The sequence below is a fragment of the Ursus maritimus genome, unplaced genomic scaffold (genome assembly GCF_017311325.1).
Source record: "Ursus maritimus isolate PB19 unplaced genomic scaffold, ASM1731132v1 scaffold_21, whole genome shotgun sequence".
Taxonomy (NCBI): Eukaryota; Metazoa; Chordata; class Mammalia; order Carnivora; family Ursidae; genus Ursus; species Ursus maritimus.
Genome location: NW_024424564.1, coordinates 7,841,909 through 7,864,970, shown reverse-complemented (window position 1 = coordinate 7,864,970; position 23,062 = coordinate 7,841,909). Strand labels below are relative to the sequence as shown.

Genomic DNA, 23,062 nt, shown 5'->3' with positions numbered 1-23,062 from the left:
GGAGAGTTTTGCTAATTCATTGGCTCAAGGACAGCACTATTTTCTAATGGACACAAAGGCACTGCATAAAATAGCAGAGGCCCTTCCTAAATATACAAATAATCCAGGAGAATGTACTGTCGAAGACTTAAAGAATTTTTTAAAAATAATAACCCATTAACTCATTAAATAATGTTTTCTGAATTAATTTGACAAGAGTAAATGTTAATATTTTCCCAAAGATATAAAAAAATCATATTATCGGGTTACTTCCTTAGTCTGAGTCACTAAAATTAATAATCCTGTTTACAATTCAGTCACATTCAAAAATATTTCCATCATATTTTTATAATGTTGGGTGCGAAGAAAAGTTTTCTCAACATAACCCCAAAGTAAATATCGTTTCAAAAGACTGACATATGATCCTAGTAAAATTTTTTAAATTTCTATGAGAAAAAAAATTCAAACATCAAGCAATCAGTTGGGAAAAATATTTAACACATTAGCATTTTTTATCAGCAGCAGCATCACTGATGTGTACCAAGCACTTTGCTAAGTGGTTTAATTACTCATTATTTTATTTAGTCCTCACATTTGATCCTACCTCTCATATTGAGGAAGGTATTATATGTGTTCTTATTTTACAAATGAAGGCTCAGAGAGATGACATGACAAAACACACAGTGCTTAAGAGAGAAAGCCAGAATCCAAATGACAGTCTGTCTAAAGTAAGCTCTGTTCTTACTCCTAGCCTTAAAAAATAATAATAATTGGGGTGCCTGGCTGGCTCAGTTAGAAGAGCATGCGACTCTGGACCTTGGGACTATAAGTCTGAGCCCCACGTTGGGTGTAGAGATTACTTAAAAATAAAATCTTTAAAAAATAAATAAATAAATTAGCAATTAACAAAAGAATTATACTCAGTAACACAGAAGAAAAATGTTCAATATCTCTAGTCTTTAAAAATGCAACTTATGGGGTGCCTTGGTGGCTCAGTTGTTAAGCGTCTGCCTTCAGCCCAGGAAGTGTCCAGCCCAGAGTCCTGGGATCGAGCCCCACATCGGGCTCCTTGCTCCACTGGGAGCCTGTTTCTTCCTCTCCCACTCCCCCTACTTGTGTTCCCTCTCTCACTGGCTGTCTCTCTGTCAAATAAATAAAATCTTAAAAAAAAAATGCAACTTAAAACAATGAGAAACTACTTTTCACCTATCAGATTGGTAAAGAAAATAAGAGAATAGTAATACTCAGAGTATGTCAGTGTGTCCAGAGGGAAAAAAATGCCACATACAGCTGAAGGGAGTATAAATTGCCACAATTTTTCTGGAAGGCTATTTTACAATAAAACTCAAAAGTCTTAAAAATGTACAGACTCTTTACTCTTTATTTTCATTTATTTATTTGTATTTATTCACATCGCCAAATTCTTCCTTCATTTCCCTTTGTTCACTGCCCTTCATTTTCGAACTATATTCTTTGTTGCGTCAAATTAATGAATGCTGAATGCTTTTAAAATGAGATACTGATGTTGTAATGTAATCCTGTCAACCATTAGCTCCACAACTACCTTACACAGATAAACCCAAAAGTTGAAATAATGAGATAAGACTGAGAAATATCAGAAAATACAGCCTCTATTAAAGGTACATATAGCTGCGTAACAGACAGTTCTATTCTTTCCTTTACAACAAAACCGACATGAAAGATCTTTGCCACGTTAATCTTTGTGAACTAGAAAAACAAAGTGAAATCCTCTCATACCTTGAATCGCTCTAACATGTTGTTAATTTAGCCAAGTATCTGAACATGGATAATGACATTTAAAAGGTGGTGCCACTTATACTCCGATTTGATCAAAGATAGTAAATATATTTTTAAAATCTACCTTTCATATATTGAATTTTAAATTTTTTAAAAAAGATTTAATGCATTTATTTGACAGAGAGAGACAGCGAGAGAGGGAACACCAGCAGGGGGAGTCGGGGAGGGAAAAGCAGGCTCTCCGCTGAGCAGGAGCCCGATGCGGGGCTCGATCCCAGGACCCTGGGATCAGGACGTGAGTGGAAGGCAGATGTTCAACAGCTGAGCCACCCAGGCACCCCTAATTTTAAAATATTCTTAAAGCAAAACTCAAGAATTGTAAGACATAACATGAAAAATTTAAGCTATAACATTAAAAAAACCACCCATATTTAACCACGTATTGTATTTACCATGTTCCTCCTCGATACTGGATATCTTTTGCATAGAAAGGATTCTTATTAAGTATTTGTTGAAGTGCATACTTTTAACTGAATGATACCTAAAAATTCATTTTTTTCCCTCCAAGAGGAAATTCTTAGCAAACGAGTTATAAACTAAAATCATACTTATAAAAAAGTTTTGCATTTAAAAGAGAAACAAAAAGTCTACCCTTCGTGGAAGCACGCCCAAAGATCTTAGAACCATGTAAGTGGTTCTAACTCCCATGCCTGAAGAATAAATGTGCAAGGTGTGACTTCTGCCTCAAATCCTTTTTGATATTAGAAGTGTGAATAGGGACACCTGGGTGGCACAGTGGTTAGGCGTCTGCCTTCGGCTCAGGGCGTGATCCCGGCGTTATGGGATCGAGCCCCACATCAGGCTCCTCTGCTGGGAGCCTGCTTCTTCCTCTCCCACTCCCCCTGCTTGTGTTCCCTCTCTTGCTGGCTGTCTCTCTCTCTCTGTCAAATTAAAAAAAAAAAATCTTTAAAAAAAAAAAGAAGTGTGAATAAATAACCTATATATAAAGGAACTCAAACAGTTTGCTATCTAGAATCATTTCTGAAAGCATTCCTAAAGAAGCACTACAGCAAAATGAAATTAGATCTAAGAAAAATCAGGACGCAAGAAACATTGATGAGTAAATAAATATATAAAGTTGAATAATTAAGTCTAGATAGTAGTTCATGATGTAGATTTAACATAATAGATTCTTGAGAAATGATTTTTAAGAAAGTAGAGGCATAATGAGAAGTGTCCCCAAAATTCCAGCTTGGAGTCAGCCGATGGGCATAGGGATCAGAAATAAATTAAAAGTGCTGAAGTTCTTATATTGGGAGAAGCAGAAAGAAGTTATACATTTTAATTAATTCCCAACATGAACAGAAAAATACAAGGTCAAACATGTTCCTTATAATTGAACTGTAGAGATAATAGAAATAGTGTGTTAATTATAACTAGAAGGTTGGTTTTTTTTAATGGTAAAAATTTAATCAATTCAACCAAAAGGAAAAAAAAAAAAGGAAAGAAAAGGAGAGCAAGGACAAGCATAATACAGAGAAAACAAGATGTCAGGAACAATACTAAAGTCGTTAGTTTTCATAATAAATGTAAGTAAGCAAATGCAACCAATAAAAGATTAATTCCTTTGGCCTGAGCTTAGTAAACATTTATTCAATCATCACTTGTAACCTAGTTGTGCTTAGTGCTGGGGATAAATATAGTAGAGGAATTAAACAGGGCTCTGTCTCTAAAGAGTTCACAGTATAAAAGGTTAAATAAAGTTACTTTATTCCATTTTATGGGCTTTCAAAATTGGAAATAATTGAAATAAGGCAACATATTCCTTTTCCTATGTGGCATAGTAAATTCACAGACATGGCTTTGTAGAAAATTGTGCTCTGAGATATCCAAGAATTAGCTTCAGGTTTCTGTCAGAAATCAATGCAAATCTTCATAAAAATGGTATGCTAGTGATGATGGAAATTAAGAAATAATGAAACCATGTGTGTGTGTACATGCACGCGCGTGTGTGTGTGTGTGTGTGTGTGTAGAGGGGGCCTGTGAGTCCCTTAAGCAGACAGACACAAATCAGAAAAATTTATCCAATTTTTAAAGGGGCTTAATACCAGTTGATACAATTTGCAATGTATTTTTGCTTTGTTCTTATCCATTCTCCTCCCTCTCCCACCAAACAAACTCCTATCACTTAGTTTTCAAAGACATTGTGTTTGTTTAAGATGAATGGTATCTTTAGACAAAACAGACTTTCTTCCATTTGCCATTTCATGTAGTATTTACACATAACCTCAGTGAAGGAGAAAAATGAGGGATTAAAAAGACTTCCTCTAGGTAAATATGACAGAGACTGAATATACATCATTATCTCTGGATAAAAAAAGACAGAACAACTAGAATCGGCAGGCAAAATTCCAACATTAATAGTTTTACTTGTCACCACTTACACACATAGAAAACATTTTTAGTTAAATTTACCAAAATGGCCTATTTCCAAATGATGAATATCTGCCTAGTTGTAAAGATAAATTTTAAAAATTACATACTGCTACCCTGCTGATTATTGAAAACAATAATCTTAGCCCTTTTATGCTGAATCTAATAAATATTAACACTTCAATGAATGTATTTAAGAATAAATAGCCCACAAGCTATATTTCAGTTAAAATTTGTTTTTAATTTATGCTGTTTTGGCTAAAAGGCAGGCACAATTTGATAAGGTAAAACACAACTTCAAGTGGCTTATAAATGATATATTTTTCCTGTAACATTTTACGAGTTATAAATTTTAGAGTAGAAACTTAAGATAGCGGTCATTAAAAACAGAATGTGAAAATATTTTAATCTTCTTCAGTCATTAATCATGTCGTTTTTACCAGATTGCCCTGCTAAGTTATTTGAAACAGATTAAAACATTTTCTAAACCATAGCTTTCCTGTTTCTGGTCATCCTATGTAAAATCAGCCTATTAACTCCCAGTGAGAAATGCAGATAACAGATAGAGAAATGTTCGTCTTTCTATTACATAGACCCATGACTTGTGTGGTGATATATCATATCTATCAAAATTCATATGAATTGGGAAAGAAAACCTTTTTGAAAAATCATACCAAAAGAGAAAGATTATTAAATCTAGCAGTAAGAAGAAGAAAGTAGAAAAGTAAGTTCCTATCAATCATCTTATGAAAGACATGGTGTCTTTAAGATTTCTAATGGACAAATTTGAAATATTTTGAATGAATATAAAAGATTACTTTCTTAGGAACTTGTTATAAGATAGAAATGAAAATTAACCTAGTTACTTTTTAAACTGGGGAATTTCTAAAAGACAATTTAAAAAATAATTGCTGAAACATGATACACTTCAGATTGCTACCAAACAAATCACAGTATTTTGAAAAACCATAAAAGACTTTTTCTGAAAAACTGCTTACAAAATAGAGATTAGAATTAACCATACGTAAGAATATAATTGCTTGTAAACACTTCCCTCAAATCGAAAGTCATGTTTATTAAGTAATAAAGTTGGTTAAAATTGAGCTGCATCTCTTTACATTTAAAATAATCTTAATAACAGTGCACCTTTGTTCATTTATATAATGTTCTATTTTAGGAAAAAATATTAATTTATCATTATTTTATTGTCACCCATACTACCAAGAAGTTCACAAATACTAAAATATTGTGAACCCTGACTAGCTGTTGAATCAACAATTAAATCAACTGCAAAATTAAACTGACACTGAGATCTGTGATTATTTTCCCCTAGGCATGTGTAGGCACATAAGCACAAAATAATCAAAAGCTTCCCCTGGCCTTGTGAACTTACAAAATAAAGCGGCAGAGAGGCTACTGTCTTTCATGCTAATCCCAATCATATGTGAATACCCTAACAGTTGTATATTTCTATGCTGAGAGTTATTTCTGTTTGATACTAAATTATTCTAAAATAGTTTACAAGTAGCTTACTCAAGGTGAAGCTTTACCTTAGTGCACAATGAACAAACATTTGTGGAACTGAACATGGCTCTATTCAACTTCCAAACTGATGAAATGGTATTCATTTTGACATTAAAATTTCCCTTTTTATTCGTTGTTCATTAATTAAATTTTATACCATTTTAACAAAGCATCATAATGTTTTGTTCCTATCTGTCTGACATGACTAGATTTATAAAATTATTAGGTTACCATAAATACATAATAGTTCTACACAAAAAAACTTTTGGAAAAAAATTATATTTTGTCATAAATGAATTTAACATGATTTTAAACCTAGACTTTGGGGGGGAAATTTTTTATTTTTAATGTATGAACATATATACTGGGAACTACAGGCAATTTTAAGTTCTAGTTATGCAGTATTCTTCAACAATCCTGAAATAAAAAAGTAAAATCATATGGCTACAAAAATAAATATATTGGTACACTGCTTAGAAGTTCAAAAAACCAAGGAACTTCCTAATAAATAAATTGGCAAAAGCCATATATGTAGGCAATATTTTAAGGAATACTGGTAATTAAAAAGCAGGTCATGAAAAAAACTATAACTTGAAAGGCAAATATGTAAAAAAAATTAATATAAAGGAATATAAAGGAAGCCACAAAGTTGAAATAAAATTTGAATAAATTCCTACTAGGATAAGTCTAAGGTATTACATTTGAATGAGTTTCAAGGCCATTTTCATTCATACAGTAAAAGTATGGTTTATTGACTATTAGTATGTAACAACACAAGGGGAAAACTGAATTAATTTTAATACAGCACAGAAATAAATTTAAATCTAAAATGTTAGAATAATATCCCAAACTCTATTTTTGATTGGCTGGGGAGCCTGAGGCTTACCATTTTTGATAGAAAAACTACTATTTTACTTCCATCTTCGCGTTACTCTTTTATGTTCCATGCTCTGCCATAAAATATTTTCATGGTTATTGAATTTTCTTGTCCTTTACATCTCTTGCCCTCTAAATAATGGCCTTAAACCCACAATGTAAATGATTTGGATGTAAGATAATTTATAGACACACTTTTTGAAGAAAAAAACAATTTGGCAAATATTCTATATTATTTTGGAAATGGCAAAATACATTTCTTCTTAAAACTCAACATCAATCCACTTTTCATTCACTCCTCACTCATTCATTGAACGTTACCACAGGCTATTGTGTGAAAATATTAATGTTGACTAAATATGTCTTTAATATATATCAATTAAATACGTCTTTGATTTCAACAAAAGCAAAAAAAGAACTAGAATAGAAGATTACTAATTTCACCACTTGAATATCACGTAAAGCATCTGTTTCTTAATTAAGTTCTTAATTAAGTTAACTAAGAACTTAATTAAGAAACAGTATTTGAATCTCCAAAACATATATATTGAAAATCACTAAAAGACCCACGATCATCAGGCAAAAATTTAATTTTCTTCATCTTTGATTCCTATCCAGGGAACTGATGAAAAGTCAAAAGAACCTCTTATAAAATGTTCTTTCCTATAGCACAGTTCAATAATACAAAATATAGAACCAAAGAATTATTGGGACATAAAAAGAACTAAAATGTCAGTGGCATTTTAAACTATTTTAATAGAACATTTTGATTTAATAAGCAAATAATTGATAGTTTGCTTACTGCATTTGTACTTGTTCCCTGAATAAAATATTTTCATACTGAAGCAGAATGTTAAAAATCTTAAGCTCGCAACCAAGTCATGCATTTAAAACAAAATTTTCTACCCTTTGTAGTTAAATGTATCTTATTTCTGCCCAGGAACGAGCAAGGTACGTCAATTAACATGAATGGACAAATGATCCAAATACCGTCCCTCAAGAAGGTAACAATCACCAGCAGCTTATTCCACTGGATGGATATCTACCAGTACAAGGTAAGCACTTTCACTTCCTATAGAAACTACAGTGAACTGTATTAACTGAATTGTATTCATTTTTAACTGTATTAAAAATAAGGTGCTGTCCAAGACAAAAGGATTATCAATTCCCTAGAAACTGTTAATTCTTCATCAATCGTTTCTTTACAACAAATCCCACATGAATATCTTTTCCAGCAGATGATTTAACGCTGTGGGGATAATCTGCATTTAGAAAGCAAAACTCTACATCACCTCCAAAACCCATTTCTCAACAGACTACTGAATCTACTTTAGGGGGGAGAAAATTTCTGCAACCATGCGTGACTGTCTGGATAAGTATGTTATGTATATGAATAAAAACTGTCATGTGTATGAGTAAGAAGGTGTATCACTAAAAATTCATAAATACTTTTTGATCCTATAAACTCATATTCTAGGGGTTTTATCGCATGGTTAAGACTATGGGCTCTGGAATTAGGTTACTTCAAAGCCCAGTTCTGTCACTTGCTGTCTATGTAACTTTGGGCAAAATAGTCAACCTCTCTGTGCCTTAGTCTACTCATTCATAAAACGGGAATAATAATGTATGATTCATACAAATTATATGAGTTAGTAAATATAAAGCACTTGGTACAGTGCCTGTCACACAGTAGGCATAAAATCAACATTAGCGATTATTACTAATACTATTATCTGCAGTTAGGTCCAAATTCTTTAACCTGTGCTCTCTAATAAACTCCCAACTACACCCAACTACACCATTACTTCCCAACAAAAGTCCTCTAGCAACTTGGTTTACTTACTGTTCCTCAAATACTTCTTGCACCTTTGCTTCTGTGCCTGACTTTAACTGGCTCGTTATTTTAAATGATCTCTTTCTTAAATCTATCCAAATTCAGCCTTTGACGATCTAAGCTCCACCTCCAATAAGGAACCTCCCTAATCAATCACTGTAGCCTGAAGTAATTCCCCTTCTAAATCCCACCAGGACTCCATCGCCAGAAACTGCACATACAGATATCTTTGGGTGTATGTGTGTGTGTATATCTCATCTCTACAATTACCTTACCAGATCTATGAGGGAGGAACTGTGTCATACTCATATATCCTCCACCATGTCTTAAGTAGAGTAAGTTCTACATGTACGTAAAATTTCACTGACTGATCATGTGGAGTCAAAGTAAAAATGTCTACATACTGGCTCAGTGCGTTAACAACAGTATTCTGGGCCTGAGAAAACAGACACAGTTCAGTAAGCCCAACTGCATGAATGGTAGCCTCATTTTGACCAAAATATGCATCCCAGCTTAATACTACTCAGCAAAAACTCCTGGTACTTACAAATAACATGATTAAATCTCAAAAACATTATATAGAGCAAAAGATACCACATACAAGAGAATACATACTGTATGATTTTATTTTCTATGAAGTTCAAAGAACAGACTAATCTAATCAATGGTGATTGAAGTCAGAATAACAGTTGCCTCTGAAAAGTAGGGATTTACTGAAAGAAAATTTGAGAGAACATTCTAAGTAATGGAAAAGTTCTATATCCAGATCTATATATTGACCTTCAAATCTTATTTTTAGTATGCTGAAGTGGTACGTTAATCCATTAAATTTTTAATATGTGCTGAGAAATAATAGCTGAGAAATAATTAAACTGTAAGTTTTAAGTTCTCAAGTTTCCACACATGGTCTCCTGCTCCAAGAACTTGGAAACAGAGTCTTAGGTAATGGACTTGTAGGATGTTTTCCAAGCCCAATGGCAAAGCTGTCTTTCATAAGGATGGCTGGGTGGATGGATGGATGAAGGTAAAGCCAATGGACGTTAAGTTAGATAAAGTCTTACCGGCCAGGACCGTCCCTATTTTGAGAGAGATAATTCATGTTAACTTAAACTCATAAAATAAATTATTCAATTTGTCTATTTCCCTTTTTTCTTATTTTGTGCATAACAGAGCAACTTTCTGGTTATGATCTACTCACCATGTAGGTCTGACTTTAGTGCTAATATGCTATGGTAAGGAAATTTCAGCCCCAATACGAATGATTTATTTTGGCTAATCGATAAAGGGAGTTCTTCAGCTTGACTATTTAAGAGAAAGAAGACACTGATCACGCAGATTTTAAGTGTATTCAGAGCCATGCAAAAATTGTATTTCTTATCAAAAACAAATACATTGGCATTCTAGCTTAATCCATTAGTCTTGTGAGTTTACCAATGTGAGTCCATCCCTGAAAGATACTAACACATCTAAGTTCCTGAGGTTGGAAGTTTAAGATCAGATACTAGAACACAGAAAATTCACTGAGGTGATCAATGCTATCTTTTGAGGCCTTTTGGGAAACTGCCAGCAACATTTCAATGGCCTACAAAAGCCACATTAAAGTCACATATAAATCTGTACTACACTTTATATTTTCAAGATATGTTCTTAATCATATTATTTTTGATTAGAGAAAAAATAAATTTTATAATTTATAGTGTATAATAGTTGCTATATATAGGAATTATAGAAAAATTAAAAGCTAATAATAGAAAAATTAAAACAAAAGTCACTCACTAAAAGAACTATCTCATGATCTAATAAAAGGGGAATAATCCTTGCAAGTTGGAGATCTGAAGTCCAATCCCAAATTGGCCATTCACTGGTTATGTGGCCTTAAATAAGTCACTTCACCTTGCTCTATCTCAACTCCTTCCCTGGTAAAAAATATTCCTGAGTATCTTGCTGAGATTTGTGATTCTCAAACTTGGTAAGATTTATTAAAGTACTATTTAAGTGGTGAAGCATTATACAACTATTTCCATCTTAATATATCCATTAATATTAATCTGAAGTTAGGTTACTAAATAATGTGATCATAAACAAGGAATTGGATCCACTTTAGAAATATAATATATCTAACTCTATAAATAACTTTTACCAAATAATTGATCTAAGTACATGATGTTCTAATGTGGTAGATTTCATTTTTAGCTCTATTCTTCTCCCCTTCCTAACTCTACACCCTTTACCATGTGACTCAGCAGTTCTTCCCACTATTTTCTCAGAAGAGAAAATACTTACACTTGCATAATCAGTGAGTAGAAAGGACAGAGTTCTTTCCCCTTCCTTAGTTTTCAGCTTGGTCATGTGACTTGCTTGGCCAATGAGATGCTACCGGACCTGATGCAAACATAGGCTTGGAATGTGCTTGCATAGTGAGGTTTGCTGTCTTCTCTGTTATCATCAGTGGCAAGACCTGTGGAGCAGACTTGGACTGAACCTGTGACCAACCTATGTCAGCCAAGTCCCAACCAATCTGTAGACATGTGAGCACGAATACATTATTGTTGTTTTAAGTCACCACTTTTTAAGGTATCCTGTTTCAAGGTATTATTGTGCCAATTGATAACTGGTGATTATACAGAACGCAGTATATTATATTTCTATGATCCTTCATTTAAAGGATCATCTTTGGGTTAGATATTATAATCCCTAAATGAATTTGTATCATTTATCCAGCAATGATCATTAAGTACCAACAATTTGCAGGAAGTATTCAGGCTAATCTGGATATGTGACTCTAGCTGCCATAATAAACAATGGCAAAATCTCAGTGGCTTATTACAATAAAAGTTTATTTCCCTCTACATAAAGGCCAATGAAGATGCTCTGGACTGAAGGGCTCTCCTGAGTATCGGATCTCTTCCAAGTATGACTCAGGGATCCAGACTCCTTCCATACTGTGATGCCATCATGTTCAACGTGTACCTCTGACGTATTTTGGAAGAGAGAGGTGGAATATACAGGATACTTGATCCCCTTAACCCAGAAATGACACATACTCCATTGAGAGAATTAGTCATATGTCCCCACATGCATGGAGAGAGGTGGGAAATTGTCATCTCTGATTGTAGCCACTTCCTAGCAACAACTCTACACTGTGAAAGGGGAGAGTAAATCTTTGGTAGTTGGTTAAGTGTTTCTGTCACAACTGGAAGAACAGAACAGACAAAGATTCCCGGCCTCATGAAATTTTTGTTTATCGACTATTTCATACCAGATACCAAGTTTATAAAAAGGAGTAAGACATGGTTCCTGCCTTCAAAAAACTCACAGACTTGGAGAGAAAGAAAAGATTCACACAATGATTACAGACGATCATAAATGCTATAATAAATCCATTTAAAGATCCAGTGTTTGCACAGAGGAAGGAATGATTAACTGCAGTGGAGGTGTTAAGGATGGCTAGATTTAATTGAGGGGACAATGCTGGAGCTGAACCTTAAAAGATAATGTCTCAGAGCCTCTTTCCTAACAAAGCTATGGGATGGTGTTGAGGACAAAAAGGAAGGGGAAAGCACCGGTGTTTACAGGTGGTAAAACAACGTCTTGCTTCACATACAAATTTGGGATAATATTAAGTTTCCTATTGAGAGGAGCCTTCGTTTCCTTGGGCACTGCTTTGGAATAATGTCCTCTACAGGAGGACAAGTGCAATGCATGGCCCACGCAAGATGGCTGGTGCCGGAAAACAGAGAGGACCGGAAGCTGACAACACAGAATTCAGATTAAAAAAAAAGAAGAAGAAATCAAATGACAGAGTATTTCTCCTCTCAAAGTCCTTGTCAGATAAAATAGAAACTAAATAAATAATGATATAAATCATGACTCAGACTGATAAAATAACTATGTACCAAACCCTTTATATTTCAGAGAATATAGTTTTGAATCACCCAAAGAAGAGTTACAAAAATTAAGCATATGTTAGGCCAAAAAATACAACTTCAATAAGTACTGAATAATAGACTTACTAAAAAATAGTAAGGCTACATTCTTTGACCACCAAGCAATGAAACTGAAAATTACAAACAAAAGTGGAAAGTAGAACATATGGAAATGTAAAACACTTTCCCAAGTAATCATTGTGTCCAAAAGAAAGCCAAAACTGCAACTATTTTAAATACAATATATATAAAAAAAAAAGCTAAAGCTTTTTGAAGGAAATTTGTAGCTTTAAATGCTCCAATTCTAAATAAGAAGAAAAGAAAAACATAATTTAAATATGTAACGTAATGGTATACATGAAATCCAAGAAAACCAACTGAAAATTATTAGAAATAAGGAGAGTTTTCATTCAGATCTATCAGATCCCAAACCTCTGCACTTGGCTGCTATGCCTTGCTGCTTCCTGGTGTTTAGTTTAATAAAAGGAGATGAAAGGCTCTGTCCCCTCTACTTGCTTCTACATGATTCAGTAAGATTGTTATAAAGAAGGCTGCCCGATTTTTCAGGCCAACCCTGATTAGGATCCAGTAAAAGAATAAATTAAAAATTAAATAAAAGTGAAGAAGAGAACAATATTCGCCAACATTTGTCATTGTTCTCTTGTAAGTTAATCTCTTTTAATGATAATCAAATGTGAAATGTCACTCCTTATTAAAAGCCAGAGAAAAACTACACACTAACCAGTAGCATTATTAGGCTGGTCTCTTAAAAGTCAAAGCGGAAACCAAAGTGATATGGTTCAAATAAAGTAAAGAAAGGTAAATTTGTCACAACCTAAAATATATTAGCTTATGTTTAAACATTGTGAGTTCTTCAATTCACCATCTGGATCTAAATTTACCCTTATTAGCTCTTCTCAGCGAAACAGGCAAAGAAATCCATGTGAACTTGTATAATGGCCCAACTAGCTGTAAGATTCTAGGAGAGAATGAATTATATCCACCCTGTTCACAGCTATAAGCTCAGCGTCTAGGTATGGCTTACAGTATGCCTGATAAACATAGGGTGAATGAATGAACAGATGAATAGACAATATTTGTCTTATTTCTACTACTGAATGATGCCCAGAGACAGATTTCAATACTTGTCTAGAGATTTATATTGTATTTCCTTGCTCTTTGTTGTTACGAGCCCTTCAAAAATAAGACACTAAAAGTGACAAAATCGATTTGAAGCAGCTGAAAAGTATTGTCAACATAAAATCCACATTGGTAAGATCTGAAAACGTTTCCCTTATTAATTTCTTGAGAAAACCTTACTATGCTAGGCAGCCTGTCTCATTTGCTCACAAAGCCTTCAAAACTCTAGTTGTACTATATTCAAATTCCTCATTTCCCTTCAACTTAGTGACCACCATTAATAGTCCACTGTATTTTTCACTGCCCTTACGTTTTTGCCTCAAGCTTTAACTGATTCTATTCTTTGATTTCCTTACCCTGGTGTAGAGTCCTTTTTACACAGATCTTAAAAGCGACACTAGCTGCTTTTTGTTCCTCGGGTTTTTTGTTGTTTTTTTTTTTTTTTTTCTTCAGGATAATTATATTCTGTTGTGCCTTTTATTATCGTGTCTTTTAGGATCTCCTAACCTTGTACACTCTTGGGCTTTATTTAATAGTGAGCTCCCTCCTCTACTCTCCACACTAAACCATGCTCATTAGGTTTCTTAATCCTCCATAATTTGCTTTCATGAAATCTTATACTTTGAGTTGCTGTGTTCTGTGAGCCCATTTCCTTAGGATAGCTATTCCAAGCAGCCCAGAATCAACAAGCACTAAACATAAGCTTATTCACTTTCTCAGCCAACATGACTCTACAGAAGAAAGAAAAAAAAAATCTTTGTTTTGAATGTTTATGGACCATGAAACTATACCATTTTAACTTGATATTTCATTTTCTCATCCAACATTGCCTGAGAAGGTTAAGACCACAGAATTAGACTCCAGGCAGTCCCTAACATATCGTTATGAACTTATAGGCTTCAGATTCTTCTTGGTCAGAAAACTATTCTATGTTAATAGGACAGAAATAACACTATCCTGATGTTATGTAGTGACTGATAAATTCCAACTACGGCTTTGCCTTATACCCAGTATTCAGGAGAAGAGGAAAACATCTTTTTTCAGTTATTCTGCAAGAGCTCTGCTTTTCCAAATGGGTTGTTTTTAAAAGACATGTGCGCGTTCTTGAAATCTGACTGCACAGTCCACTCCGCTCTTCTCAGCAGTTCATCCTCAGCTTTCTCTTCCATTCTACTCATCACTAGCACCTTTGCTAATGGACACGTACAGAAGGGCAAAGAGAGCATATATTTTGTTGTTGATTTTAACTTCTTTTGATTAAATTTAAAAACAAAGCAAAACCAAACCAAACCTTGGTAGTGAATTGAAAGAGTTAATGACGCTTCCAGAGGTGCCTAAAAGTTATTCAAGCAAAGTTTACACTTCAACCCTGTGCATGTTGACTTGTGGTCCTCCCCATCCAGATGATAGAAAGCAAAGCCAGTAATTTCTTTATTTAATTGGTTTGCATCCACACACTGACCTCCAGGGCTCTGTTTACATAGCCTATCATGCAATACGCTCCACAGTTCCCTGCCTCTTTCAAAAGCATGTTTCTCCTGAGATTTGATATATAGCTTTCATGTTTAATCACTACCTTAAACTCAATGCTCTGCTTCCCCCAGCATCAACTCACTTCCCTTCTTGGGAGGTGGGGAGAAGAGCGTAGCTTCTTGCTACTTCTGAACATAAAAGGAAGTCTGTTTTGCTCTATTAGTAAAATCACCAACTGCACACGATTGCAGGCAAGTAACATTAGTACGTCAACTAGGAAACAATCTTAAAATGGAAACCTTAAAACTCCTTTAGAAAGAAGGCGGGTTGATTGCTCTCAATCAGCAAAGCCAAAAACTTGCGGCGATTGAGTTACAAATCAACAGAACCAGAGTTTAATCAGTATATACCTCAGGACACAGAGGACACAGCTAGATGGCAGCCAAAGGGTTAATCAGATGAATCTTGAGGACAGAACAGTCCTGGGGTTCTTGGATCAGAATTAATTCAGTGCCGCTACCTTCTGGTTGAAGGCTTTCTTAACCTTCACCACAAATAGAACTTTCGACGTCTCTTTTAACTACATGTGGACATGGTAATGCCACGATCTGAGACAAACGAAAACCTCAGAAAAATAGTTATCTCTTTCACTAAGTCAAGGCAATCTACAATCTTCAGGCTTTAAAAATGACATGAAATGTATTTTACTTTAAAATAGTTGAAGCAAAGAAAAAGAAAAGTGAAATGTATATGGCTAATCATTAACAATTGTAAAATCCAGATGATGGCTATGCGGCTGGTCACTATTCCACACTCTATTTTTATATATAGTTGAAATATTTCATTATAAATTTTTTTAAACAAAACACACACACACACACACACACAAGCTGTTCGTGGATTTGCTTTCATAGAAAAAAAAGTTGATACAATTTTGATTAAAAAAAAATTAAACCGCTCTCTAGGTTGATCGTTTGGGTATGTGTTCAACAACTGACATTTTTCACATGTGCCGACAATGAAAACTTTCCTTCCTTCCTCGTGAATTTCACTCCACAGTCAGAAACTCATTTACACAAATTGCAAATGTGCAGTAAGCCCTGCATAAGCTGGGTTCCTTCCTTGGGAGGGGAGATATATATATACATGCATATATATGTGTAAAAGTTTACTTTGAAATCCTTTCCTTTATGGCGAGTCATTAACCATACTATTTATTTTTTAAGTGTTTTTTTTTTCTTAGTAAGATTGGCATCTTCCTACATTTAAAAATCTTACTTTGTCAGGAACACTGTCACAGCTGTATACAACATTAAGCAGAGCTAGTTTACTTTCTGTATTTGATGAACAATAGAAAATCTGAACCTATTAAAGTCATACATTTAATTGTTCCAATATGCCATCCTATTTCTAACCAAATTTGCATGATATAGCATGCCAAAGAACACAGTTCTAGCTTCCTTTGTCATGATTCCCTCATCCGATACTAAGCTAAAAGAGGTTATAAGAAAACATAATTACCTGTTTCTTAATTTGAAACCATCTGAATTCTTTCCACAACATATTTAAATTCAAAATTAAAAGAATAAATAAACTTTTAATCAGTATTTCCCGTAAGATTTTTCAGAGTACAGAACTTTGTAGTTTTCAAAGACATGCAGATGTTGTCCATCATAAACATTTTTTTAAAAATTAGGACTTGGAAAAAATAAGAATCATGAACAAATCTTTGGTCACAAGAGTGAAAGATGTGTGTCTGGACAGATGTTATAACTATCACTACAGGAATTTAGCAGCACACTTTAATTTGGATTTGAAAATTCAACATAAATTTTCTGACTTTGACAACAGCTGCCTAATATTTCAATTTTATACACGATTTCCAGGTTTTCCCTTCAAAAGGAAGCTGGTGGACTTTTTCATTTTTAAGAGCTATGTTCCAGATCCTTTCCCCTAAAACCAGTTTCTGACCTGATGTTTAGGGAATTAAATAAGATCATAACAAAGTAGGCTCTTAATAAATATTTGGTGACTTACTGGCAATGATAGAAAAAGACACCTAACACTTTGATGTAAAAATTCATATTCCATCAACTTTCTCCATTTATTTTTTATTATACTTAAAGATTTTAATATTTAAAAAAGTGACAAAGACTTTTCACCATATTTTGAGTCACCTCCTATGAGTCAATAAAAAGTCAAATCATTGATATAATGCCACCCTGCCTTTAGGCTCCATTTAGTCAATATTGTAAACCAGAAATGTTTATCTTATGCTCTTACTGTCAGGTGTGATTCAGAAGCCCAAGAACACAGAGAACGGACAGACTTCTGGAATCATGGTTCTCAAATTAGGCGAAATTGTTAACTCAAATGTACAGACTTCATATTTAAAGAGTCTCATCAAGTTGGAGACATTCATAAAAGTATGCAATAAAAGAAAGATGAGGCTTTTAAAGACTTTGAAAAGCACGTTAGCTCCCTAACGTCACAACCAAAAAGAATATATATAGTCCTTGGTTCCTTTGCAAGCATAATAAACAAAACTTTTTTCAAAAATTAAAACATAATGGAACTCAAAGAATGCTACTTTTAAATTCAATAAATTATATGTTTCCTTGCAAATAATTTTCTCCTGGAATTGAAAATCAATGTTTATTTATCTATTAACAGTTCACTAAAGGTCATAATTCCCTTGTATGAATATGAGACAATTTTTGTGCTTTAATTATAAACACCATTAGTCACTGTGGAGCACATAAATGTCAGCAAATGACATAAAGACACAGTCTAACCTAAGGATTATATGGCTACATTCTTGCTTAATGAAAAGAAGACATCTAATGAGGTTGATATGCCACTGTTTCTGAAAATGTAAATTTTGTCTTGATAGATACCAAATAATGGCTTAAGGTGACCTTAGTTTTCCATTACCCCCCCAACAAAACAAATTTTTAAAAAACTAACAAATCATAGACCAATTTCTCTTTCTATTGGCTAAAACTCTTTATAGTTTTCTGGATTAGTGCTTGCTTCAGCAGCACATAAACTATAGTTTGCTGTATTAAATGTGTTTATTACCCACATTTGATGAAAAGTTATTTGCACATAATCTTCAAATCATTCAGGATACTTTATCTACTCAGAGAATAATATTCTGTTTTGAGCAATAAGTATGTACAATTCTTACTTCTGCTTTTAAAATGAAACTCTGCAGATATAGGGCATTTAATGTTTACTGCAGAACTATCAAGCATCCCAGAGTGAACATCTCAAGTTATGATTCCAAGCAGCCAATAGCCCTGCTTTGAGGTGGGGTTCATGTTTTGAAAAGAGGCTGCCTAGTCTGTTTAAAATCAAAAAGGTTCTTGATCTGATGAGTTACTCCTCAGAGAATAATGTAAATAAAATATACTCAGAATAACATTACTAATGTAAACATACCTGAACCGGAGTCAAACTTGCTTTCTGACCTGCAAAGAGAAAGAAATTTTTTACAACATAAAAATTGTTTATTAAAGAGCAACTGATACTTTGTGGGAGGGGTTGCAATGATCATAGATTTCAGTACTTTTGGTCAACAAGGAAAATCGCTTTTTAAAATGTAAATACATATCTATTTTAACTATTATTATGTATTAGATATGCACTAAAATGTAAATACATATCTATTTTAACTATTTCAGATGTATGCAGTATCCTAGGCCCCCTAAACATGCACATTATCTGTAGAGATAGCACAGATTTTAATTTGTTTCGAGGGAAGGAGAATAAATTATGGACCCCCAAAAAAGGCAGATTAAGTTGTTTCCGTAATACAGTAGAACAATAAAAAACTCAAATTTAAATTTATCCTCTTTCCTTATTATTAAAGATTTTCAATTATTCCACACCAAGTACTTTTTCACTGAGTTCTTCACCGAGTAAATGAACCTAGTAACCCCATACATTTAATAAGAAGGAGAAAAAAAAAATCTGAGCCCTTGTGGGAACATGATGTTTCAGATATAGGTTAATACTGGTTGTAAATTCAGAAGCCTTTGAAGCTCTCAGCTCGGCTGTGGGAAAACTTCTGCTGGGTAATTACTCTCAAGATGCTGCTGGTGTGCTGTCAAGCAGAATTAACCCTGTGACTAGGCCTATCTACACAGGCTACTATAAGACAGCATTGTCTATATCTAGCTCTCAAACCAATTAGTGGGCATGCTCCAGTCGGATTTATATCACACATTAACAATCAATAGTATATATGTTCACAGCTGCCACAGCAAGATACAAGAACCCACCAGCAGGAGTCCTGTTAAGGGATGTTACATTGACAGAGAAGACTTTTTTTTTTTTCCTGGGGAAATGTAGTTAACTAAGTGGGAAAGGAGATTTCTTTGAAATTATGCCAGGGTACCAAAGCACTTTTGGAAGCAGTGGCTTTCTTTACCTAAATTAGTTTCGAGAGAAGTCATCAAAGGGGAGAGGGGGAAAGGAGAAGCAAGAAGCAGCTTCCTTTGTCATAAAAACCCATTTTCTCAAGTATTCTCAAGTGAAGTTTCACCTGATACTTAAACTAAGTCAATAAATGTAAAAAAAAAAAAAAAAAGTATTCCGACCACCATGGTTATCAGTAACCAGCGCCGCGAGCCAGGTGCACATTTCCCCCAAGCTCTGGCTAACCACCGTCCTCCCCTCAACCCTTCTCGTACCTGTCCCTGACTACCATTTCATGTGCAGACCATTTTTGCTTTTTGTCCTCTCTCCTGTTCTGGAAAGCCCTGCCATGTGCCCTCTTCTTTGTTTCCAGCACCCCTGCGCTGCCGTCTAAGGGACCCTGCCCCACGTCCTGCTGGTTTCCTTGCCTGTCTTCCCCACTGGCCACAGCACGTACAGGGCGCCTGGTGCTTGCACGCAACAAGGCTCTGTCGAGGGGAACTTCTGCCGCCACATGGCCTGCTCACAGGCATAAGAGTGGTTCTCCCTTCTGTCAACGGTTCCCTCCCCTTCTGTGCTGAAAGGCATTCTCTCTTTTTTATATAAAATAATTTTTTATTATGTTATGTTAGTCACCATACAGTATATCCTTGGTTTTTGATGTAATAAAAAATAATAAATAAATAAATAAATAAATAAATAAATAAATAAATAAATAAAAGGCATTCTCTCCAGCGGCCTGAAACCAGGCTGCTGCGGGAGTGACTCCTCTCTGCTGTATGTTCAGTATCCGGGTTTCTGCAGGGCCCTCCGCCCTTCTACAGAGAAGTGCTCGGGGACAAAATAAATGTCCTCCTTCAAGTCGGTGCCCTGCTTTCCTGCGCTTGCAATCAAATATACGGAAGGGAGGAACTACATCCTCTACCGTCTGTCTTCTTTTCCTGATCTCCCACTACAGTCACTCCTTGAGCCACTACGAAGCGTCCTTGCTAAAGTTTATCAGTGGCTTCCTATCGCTAAGCCCAAAAGCCCTGTTACAGTCTCGACTTTATTAAGCCTCTCTCCAGCTAACAAGCAATACTACCTGAGGTTGTCCCGGGACCTCAAATGGTGTATGTACTAAGCTGAATTCTATTTCTTTTCCCTCAACTATAATTCCCTGCAATACAGCATTGAAATTGGATATCACGACATTGTTCCAGTTTTCCTCTGCACCCCCAAAATCAAATTAGTCACCAAGACCTGTTGATTCTACTAACTTCCCCTCCTCTCTGTTCTCACTTTTACCATCTTTGAGCCTATCTTTGGCTCAGAATCTCATAACCAGTATCCCGCCCTCCCTTCCAATCTATTATCCCATCAGCGGCCGGAAGTTTCCCAAACACGAATCTGATCACATTACCACTAGAGCAGAGCTTTCCAAACTTGGGTCACAAATTGACCCAATAGTGGATTATAAAATCCATTTGGTGGATTACAACTAGCATTGTTTTAGAACTAAAATGGAATAGAAAAGAAGACAAATGCACTTCACATATTGCGAGTACGTGCAGTTCTGTGCCCCCTTCAGGTACATGGATGTGCATTTGTGTGTGTGCGTGGTGGCACACGTGTGTGCTGGGCAGTACCACCCTCACAAGTGAGCAAAAAGCCTCTGCTCGGGCCTTCCTCTGGCTGTGTCTTCCTCTCCACCAGGCAAGGAGTCCCTTCTATCTGAAGTTCCAAGTACCAGGGTCCCCAGCATTCTCCACCCAAATGACCTTGAGCGGGCTTCCTCAGCCTGGGTGGGCCCTTCTTTAAGTCAGGTTGTGCGACTAGTGTGTGTGTGCCTCCAGCCCAAGGGGTGGCCAAAAGCTGTTGCTGGAAGGAGAGAGATTGGACTTGAGGGCAGAAGGAAGGGCAAACAAAGAAGATTGGGGAAGATGCCTTCCCTCGTCTTCCACACTTCTGCTCAGAGAATTCTCAATTCAGACCCTTCCGTGAGAGTGGGGAGCTGGAGTACCAGGGGCCGGAGGCTGCCCCTCAGACTGGCATGGTCGGTCTAGATGGCCTTGGAACCCGGGTGCCTGGTTGGTAGGGACAGGGAAGGGGCAACCATAGGACAGACAGAAGAGCTCTTCTGCCCCATAAAGAAGAAAACAAAGGAGGTGTTCTCTGACAGACTCCATAGCCATTGGGAGAAAAGGCTGAGGGAGCCTTCTCCTCCTTCCCTCCGCTTGGCCTAGTTGCCATCGTCCTGCGTTTCCTCGGGGTGAATGACAGTCTTTTGGTGGAAGTCTAAATCAACTTTAAATGTGCACTATTCTCAGTTATTTGGTTTCAGTGGTTTTACACACAATTTTCACTGTTTTTGTTATAAGGTACATTTGTCAAAGTAGGTTGGTATATCCTTTTGTAATAGCTTATTGCCTTGATTTATAACTTCTTAAATAATTAGCTATCTTGTATCCCCATTTGTCCTCTTGCCCAGGGCATGCAAATGGTAGGACCAGCCTGGTGATAAATCATCATGTAAAAAGGTATGTCTTACTACGGGTCGCAGACAAAAAAGTTTCAAAGCTACTGATTGAGGGATATCAAGTTCGCACTCCTGTGCATGATGTCTCAGGGGCCCTGGTCCCAGGTCTCCCACTCCAACTCTACCCACACTGTATATCCTTCACTCTCACCAAATGAAACTGTTGCCATATTATTAGCCTGCATCCAGCGCCCTCAGCCTCCAATGCCCTTCTGCCAGCTCAGGACTGACAAGCTCTTACTCAACTACGAAGACTCACTCAATTCCGGCAGCACGCTGCCTGGCCCCCTTGCCTCCCAGAGCTCCTTGCTTGCCCCTCAGTTACTGCACGGTGTGGGGCCTGGCACAGAAACCCCCACACTGTGTGTCAGAGACACTAAGCTCAGAGAGATGTAGGCCGGGTCTGGTCCATCTTCATATTCCCAGAACTTACTACAGCATGTGGCATTTAAGAGTTATTTTAAATGTGTAGTAGGGGGGCGCCTGGGTGGCGCAGTGGTTAGGCGTCTGCCTTCGGCTCAGGGCGTGATCCCGGCATTCTAGGATCGAGCCCCACATCAGGCTCCTCTGCTAGGAGCCTGCTTCTTCCTCTCCCACTCCCCCTGCTTGTGTTCCCTCTCTCCTGGCTGTCTCTCTCTGTCAAATAAATAAATAAAATCTTTAAAAAAATAAAATAAAATAAAATGTGTAGTAGGAATTAACACACGAACACATGAATCTGTAAGTTAACAGAAGGCTAAAAACAGGTACAGTGGCCAAAAACTCAATAAGATGCCTCTTTTGAGATGCAAAAAATCATATCAAAAAACTCTTATTCCTCAGACTATCTTCTCTTCTCCAGAGATACCTGGTCAATATATAAAATATACACATAAAGTGCAGAGAAAACATCTTCACAAACTTATTAATGACGTCAGGTATCAGTTAAAAAACAAGAATGTTTTTAGAATTCTCGGACACAGTACTGAACCTTCAAAAAACACACAACTACTCTATTAATAATTAAGACTTAACAGTAGAGCCAATACTATCACTTTGGGGGTTAAGGAAAGTTGGTCCTGTGGTATAAGTTAATTCAGATTTCTCAGATTTTACATACACACATACACATACAAGACACAAAGTATGTCTCTATTGTACTATGGACTATGATCATCTCTACTTCTAAATCCTCTTTTA

At 35.8% G+C, this 23,062-nt stretch overlaps 1 protein-coding gene across 3 annotated transcripts in view; it reads right to left on the bottom strand.

The window, feature by feature from the left end:
* MSRB3 (methionine sulfoxide reductase B3) overlaps window positions 1-23,062 on the bottom strand; it is a 161,612-nt gene that overhangs the window by 63,031 nt on the left and 75,519 nt on the right. For all 3 annotated transcript variants that reach the window (XM_040637227.1, XM_040637228.1, XM_008684250.2), the window contains one exon: window positions 18,388-18,416. In XM_040637227.1, the coding sequence (XP_040493161.1) occupies window positions 18,388-18,416 (29 nt within the window). The remainder of the gene's footprint in view (window positions 1-18,387; window positions 18,417-23,062) is intronic.